This window comes from Neolamprologus brichardi, chromosome 14 (assembly GCF_056152115.1).
Source record: "Neolamprologus brichardi isolate AB-2024 chromosome 14, ASM5615211v1, whole genome shotgun sequence".
Lineage (NCBI taxonomy): Eukaryota > Metazoa > Chordata > Actinopteri > Cichliformes > Cichlidae > Neolamprologus > Neolamprologus brichardi.
This window is the reverse complement of record NC_142117.1, coordinates 1,546,792-1,553,861: the sequence shown is the minus strand read 5'-3', so window position 1 is coordinate 1,553,861 and position 7,070 is coordinate 1,546,792. Positions and strand designations below refer to the sequence as shown.

At 43.7% G+C, this 7,070-nt stretch overlaps 1 protein-coding gene and 1 long non-coding RNA gene across 2 annotated transcripts; one reads left to right on the top strand and one right to left on the bottom strand.

Moving 5' to 3' along the window:
• The first annotated feature begins 3,283 nt into the window (after window positions 1–3,283).
• Window positions 3,284–5,460, top strand: LOC148098701 (uncharacterized). Its single transcript, XM_087851413.1, has 4 exons — window positions 3,284–3,413; window positions 3,555–3,806; window positions 4,429–4,464; window positions 4,635–5,460. Exons 1-4 carry the CDS (start codon window positions 3,284–3,286, stop codon window positions 4,892–4,894), a joined length of 678 nt encoding a protein of 225 aa, XP_087707539.1. The 3' UTR covers window positions 4,895–5,460.
• A 94-nt stretch (window positions 5,461–5,554) lies between these two features.
• LOC148098700 (uncharacterized) lies at window positions 5,555–6,707 on the bottom strand. The gene is made up of 2 exons (XR_015719962.1): window positions 6,344–6,707; window positions 5,555–5,810 (listed from the first exon to the last, which is right to left on the bottom strand). It is a non-coding gene; the product is annotated as an uncharacterized LOC148098700 (long non-coding RNA).
• Window positions 6,708–7,070: the final 363 nt, after the last annotated feature.

Here is a 7,070-nt window from a genome sequence, read left to right as displayed (position 1 = left end):
TGTTCTAAACCAATTCTGAATCACCAAAAGATCAGTAGACAGCAACATTAGATTGTTAGACCTAGGAAGAGAGGTGTTTTGGTTTTCTGTCTCTTACAGAGGAAGGAACAGACACCAGACGAGGTCACAGATATACGAGGATCCTTCGCAGCAGAGACAGACACGGTGACTGCTGAAACATCAACTGGGTTCAAGTGTCATGGCATTTTGGGCTCCAGTTAGTCACCTCAAAAGGATGGATCCCATAAACACAGCAATAACCATGAAGGGGTTGATGGAAATCCAGGAACACCAGACCAACGACGTTCGAGAGGCTCTTGGTCATAAGGGGAACACCTTTCTGTTCCTTTTTCTGGGGAACACAGCTGTGACCCCAGAATACACAGATCATTGTTTGAAATCGGGGCAGAATAATCCCCTGATCTGTGCAACGACTGAAGGGTTGTCTAACCCCTGAGGTTGAAGGAAACAAGAGCAGAGGATCACCCGACTGGAAGACACTGGTGCCTACAGCAATAAAATAAAGGTTAAAAGCTCCTCAGACAGAGGTTCTAGTCTGAGTACGTTTGAAGGGTATAAGGTAGCACCGAAATAAAGCTGTGGGAGAACTGGGGAGTGATGGGAGTGTCACCTGAACCTACTATTGTTGTTGTAATAAAAGTTTTTCTTGCATCTGAACTGCGCAAACACAGAGGTCATCTCACATATGGTTCACCCAACAGGGGGTCAAAGGGCCTCAGGAGTAAGAAGAAATGAACCCGGCAACACTGGATTGCAGGGTGTAAGTGAGCTCTAGTCTAAAGAGCTCATCAGGGGGAAGTGTCGGATTATAATATTATTTTATGCCATGTTAGACCCCTAATTAAAGATTGTGAATTATTATGTAGTTTTAGTTTGCATTATGCTCCTGAATTAGAAGAAGGTGATAACTATTACATTTGGTAAACTGATTTGCATTACATTAGACTGCTGATTTATTGTGAATGAATGATATTGTTTTATGATGCATTATACTGCTGAGTTATAAGAAATACTGTTTGCAGAAAGTCATCGCCTTATTTGTCTGGTTAGAAGAGAACAGAGCATACTGCCCCATCTCATCAGGAGCAGATAAACAGGGAGCCAAGGTTGTAGCTTAGGCGCTGTGTGAGAAAGAATGTGAATGTTTAGGCTTTTATGATTAGGTGGGGGCCACTAGAGGCTATAAGAGTTTGATCAAGGCTCCACCATTTTTAGATCTGATGCTGTCTGCTGTATGGTGTCCATCTCCCACGCGTGTGTTCATTAAATCATCGTTTGACTTGACCCGGCCGGACCAGTGTGGTTATTTTGGGTTTTCCTCTTGTATCCATCCCCAATATTTGAATCCGTAACACAGTAAAGGAGGTAAAGGGCTGTGACGTCATCACGTACGCTGCGTCCTCTGAGTGAACTCACAAAGTACAAACTACAAGTACACAAACACGAACGTAGCTCAGAGTGGCGGACACACTCGGCCTCGTTGGTCCAGCTGTGAGTCCGTTACCGTGAACTATGGAGCGGCAGATTTGTGCTGAACTAAGCTGCACACAGCTGATGTTAGCCAGGAAAACATTACACACTGACTTTAATGGAGAGACCGGAAATACAAACACACACAGTTTGTTGTGTGAAGAAATCGAACATGAGCTGAACAAACAGTAAAGTTCCTAAAGACAAACTGTTAAAGGAGGAAACAAAGCAAACTTACAGTTTCTTCACACACCAACAACAAGCTCCACTCCACACCTGGACACTAAACACGGACACACAGGTGAGCTGCTTCCTGGAAGGAGGCGGGAATCCACCTGAAACTCAGCACAGGTGGGAGGGGCTCAGCTCTGTGTGTGCTGATGTGTTAACTTTAAAAATATGCGTCTGACTGCTCAGACTGAGTCAGAGTAAAGTTCACATGCTGACGTGTGGAGACATGAAACCTTGTTGTAGCTGCAGATGTGAACACACTGATCCCAGATCAGCTCTGCTGTATTTGTAACATGAACATTTCTGCTGCAAAGCTTCAAATGTTCAGCATGTTTCTCTGTTTCCAGTCTATAGATCCAGTCACACTTTCTACCTTCACCTGTGCAGGAAAGACTGAGAGCAGAGCTGAAACCAACCGTCCAATCAGTGAGCAGCATCAACACCTGAGCTTCATTCAGACTCTGTTATTGAAGATGTCACTTATTTATGTGCGAATGTTTAATAATGAAGAACAATAAAAAGTTCATCTGCTGCTCACATGAATCCATGAAAGATTTATTTCACTGAATGTTTCTTCAAAGCTCATTTCAACCTGTTGAAGTCATGAATGAAAGTGCAGACTGAGAGTGGATCACATGATGTTTAAGGTGTGTCATGTGACATGTTCTGTATTGTCACACATGTCTAGATTGTCCCTGATATCATAGCTGCTCAAACACTGATGATTATATTTGAAGAATTATTACTGATGGCAGCAAAGTTTGAATGGAGCTCTCTGTCTGTGCTGATTTGTCGCCCTCTGGAGGTCAGAGCACAAACTGCATGATGTCAGTGTAACCACCACTGAGACAGGAAGTGTTTTTATGACTGAAACACTGAAATGATGCTAACGGCTGTCGTTAAGCTCACTGATAGCAGTGCTCACACTGGCATTGGGAATTCCACAGTGTTTCCTTTAATACACCTTCTCTTTGTCAACCATATAAACCCGGTTGAACGGCTGCAGCTTAACAAACATAGTGTTTACAAACATAGCACAGTGTTCGTACAACCCATAACGTTGCAAAAGGTTATGAAAAAAAAGAAAGGTGTCTGGAGAGGTAAAACATAAAATCCGTCCCTCCTCATGCACTAGTGTGCAAGCACATTAGCGATGCGTTGGTCGCGAACAAAATGGCTCTTACGGTGTGTTCACACCGAACGCGATGGACGCGAATAGAGCGTCAGGTTTACATGTAAAGTCAATGGAAAAGCGCGATGACACGCGATTGTGGGTCCCGCGAAAATTCGGAAGCAGATTTGCGTCGCGAAAACGCCAAAACGCGTGAAACGCGCGTCAGTGTAGCGCGTCTGGCGGGTTTGACTCGCGAATAAAACCACGCGCGTGAGTTTTTGTGTTGCATTTTGTGCATACGCGCGTTTCGCGTCTACCGCTCGAGTTGGAAAAAGCTGAACTCCAGCGTCAAATCGCGCCGCGACAACCAATCAGGAGCCTGGTGACGTGGCTCTGACCTAGGTCAAAGGGGCAGATCCAGCCAAAGCCCTTCATTCTTCATTCAGTATGGAGGAAAAGCTCATCAGAGCCGTGGCTAATCACCCGGAGCTATATGATGCTGGCTACTACTTCTACCGAGACAGGAATAAAAAGGACCTAGCTTGGAGACACATAAGTGAGGAGATCGGGCAACCTGGTAAGTTCATTCCTTCTTCTTTTTAATTTTCAGACTGACCCGATGTACCCGCGCAAAAGCTAGCAAGCCCGCCTACTGTCCCGCTATTTTCCCACTGATGTACAAATACCTTTCCGCTAACAAGATAATGCGTTTATTCAGAGGACATCTGCAGGAGAAAGTGGAAGAGCCTCAGGGACACTTATAATAAGGAGAAGAAGACAGAGAAGGAGAAGGGGAGTGGGTCTGCAGCAGGATCGGGGAGAAAATGGAAGTTCTTCGCGGTCATGGGGTTTCTGGACCCCTTCCTCACCCCGCGGGAGACTAGCGGTAATATGGTGCGGACCGTGGAGAACTTCTCCCCCGAGGACCAGGGACAGCCCGAAGAGGCAGCAGGGGAGTGTCAGTCAGAAGGTATGTTTACAATGAGTTAATGTAGGCAGTTAATTTATGCGTGTTGTCATACAGGAATATATTTTGTTTATTAATAAACAGTATACAGTAGTCCCGCTGTTCATCCGTCACTGCTTCGCCTTTTCACTGATTTTTTTTATTGCACCGTACAGCTTTCAACAATGCGCATTGCATTCTGCAGCCCAAATGACAAATCTCCTCCGTGTCGTGTCTCCTGCGCTTGCCAAACTTATCATGTTTGGTTTTGATAACCATCACGTCCAATAGAAAAAAACAGCACAAAAACACTCATAACTATGACCCTTATTCGGAAATACACACCTGCACCGCGAGGGAAAAAGGTGCACAAAAGTGGCGCCGCAGACGGAGAAAAAGCGCGGCATAATACTTTTACGTTTTAAAATCGACAAAGGTTTTCACTTTGAGAATCAACTTGTGAGAACTGTGACTACTGTTCATGTGCTGCAATAAATGAGAGACCACTGTATATAATAATAAGTATATAATAATATAATATTCTCTATGACTATTGTCTTCAACCTGTTAACATTTAATATTGTCTTCATAGAGTCAAGTAATCATGCAGCAGAGTCCTCAACTGTCTCTTCTCCTGGCTCTCCAGTCTCTGGTCCCTCAGCTCCTGCTGCTGCACCCACAGGTATGAACATCAAGCACTGACAGCTTTTTACTTGCTTGAATTCCCTTGTGATCACCTTTACTAAATATCTACAACCAATCTGTTTATATCCTGTTTTTTTCAATTTTGAAAATGAAAATCTAGTAGCAGCCTTCTCATTACTTTGTGTTGTTTTGTGCTGTGTTTTACAGGCCCACAGAGGAGGACAGCTCGAAGGCGGGCGAGGGACGGGTCCCAGGACGGTCCATCGGCGGTGGAGCTGGCCATCCTGGAGTCCCTAAAGAGGCCACGCCCGTCTCCAACAGAACATTTCCTCCTCGGCCTTGTTCCTGCTCTGGAGAGCATGCCGCCTCAGACACGAGAATTCGTGAAATTTCAAATTTATAAATTAGTTTTTGAAAACAGCACAGCTGTGTTAAATTTGGAAACATTGGACCCTAATGATCAGTAGTTTTCTGATGAGGCAGCAGCTCTCCAGGGCAGAAACAATGTTCTTATTTTTCTCCTCCTTCTCCCTGAGGCTCTTCCACTCCAAGCTGGGTCCTTTTTATTCCTGTCTCTCTGTAAATAGTTAAATTTCATATATTTATGATAAATGTTTTTGTTAATGAATTTATATTTTTTCAAATAAACATTTATAATGACAAAATGTCTCTGTTCTACTACACAGCAAATATTGGCACCCGACTTGACACAAGTAGAATTTATTTCATATTATACTAATGACAAAACATACTAATACAGTGGGATGCAAAAGTTTGGGCAACATTGTGAAAAGTAATTATTTTCCTGTACAAATTATTGGTTGTCACAATAAAAATTGTCAGTTAAATATATCATATAGGAGACACACACAGTGATATTTGAGAAGTGAAATGCAGTTTACAGAAAGTGTGCAATAACTGTTTAAATCAAGCAGGTGCATAAATTTGCGACACAAAAAAAGAGAAATGAAATAAATATTTAGTGTATATCAATGTGTGTGTCTCCTATATGATATATGTAAGTGACATTTTTCATTGTAACTGATTCATACAGGAAAATAATGACTATTAATAAGGTTGCCCAAACTTTTGCACCACACTGTATATAGGAACATAGTGAAGACAAGTTATTTAAGAGAGTAAAAAGAGGTTAGTTTATTTTGGAGTAGAGCTCCATTTATTAAGAAAAATTTAAAAAGACAGGAACACTCTTTAGAGGTTTGTGGGTGGCTCTTAAAAGAGCCGTTGTGGGGAAGTCACTCGGACTTCAAACAGGCTACTCCTTTGGTTGCCAAGACACAGCTCCCTCCGCCGAGAAGTGAGCCATGAATTTCTCCCTCACCAGGACAGCCTCTCTGGAGGAGTTGTTTGCTGGCAAGGAACCTGGACAAAATTGTTTAAAATGAGTATTATGTGTACTGCAGTTACAAAATACATTATTGAAATTCCAAAATTACAAATTGCAAAACATAAATCTTACATAAAACCTTTTGTAATTATAAGGATAATTACATGATATATATTAGATATAATCTAAAACAGTCTGCGGGGATTATATACAAATATTCAACTATCCCAGAATTAAACCAGGTCTAAATAAAAAGGAGTGAGTATCACTACAAAGGTTAACTCAGTGGTCCTAATGCTACAGTTTGATATCAGCAAACACCGAGCGCATACATTGATATGACACCACAGACATGCTATCATTCAAACACTGATAACAGCATAAATCGAATTAAATCGGGACTTGATGAGACCTTCTGAGTATCACTAGAAATATTATAAACAGTCGTCTCCGTACCACATTCACTGTTAGCATAGCACATCCATGTTAGCAGTGTATAAATGGATGGTTTAGCATGTATTAGCACAGGTATCAATAAAGGACTACCGTATTAAATACTTTTACTAACCTCAGGCAGATGGACAGGCGCTCTGCAGGTGGGATTGAGCGCCTGTAATTGGTGTCTAGGCGGGCGATTCTGGGACCGACCCGGGGAAGCAGGTCCTCAAACTGGCCGAGTGAAAGACGGTGATGTCGCTGGAATCGGCCGTCATCCAGGCGCAGCTCCTGGAGCAAATGGTGAAACTCACCAAACTGCTCACGCCTCTGGAGGACCTGATGGACCCAGGTACGGCGAGGGCGTCTTTTACGCCGCTGCTCTGCTCTCCACAGTACATAGAGAAGGGAGACTCTCTCTTCAAGCGCTAACTCGACAGCTGCCATCTTGCAAAGATACCGGTCTGGCACAACTTCCTCCCACATCCCTCCCACATTTCCGGTTCACGCGCGTCAAAAGATCATATTTTGACGCGCGATGGATTTTTCTTGGACACGCGTTGAGGCGCGAATGTGCACGCGTCAAATTAGGGGCGTTTGGGGCGTTTTGTTCGCGTCCATCGCGTTCGGTGTGAACACACCGTTAGACCCGGGTCTTTGACGTGAACGACGGGAGCCGGATCCTTATTGCGAGCCGTGTATTTTGTTTTTTCTCTCACCCTCTCTCTCTCTCTCTGTCTCTCTCTCGCACTTTTTTCCCGCTTCACTCAGCACGCGAGCCTTGTGCTTTAAGCTGGGCAGAGGGGGGAGGGGCGGTAGTTACACTCAGTAGCACAGGAACAGAGCGGGAGAGAGAGAGA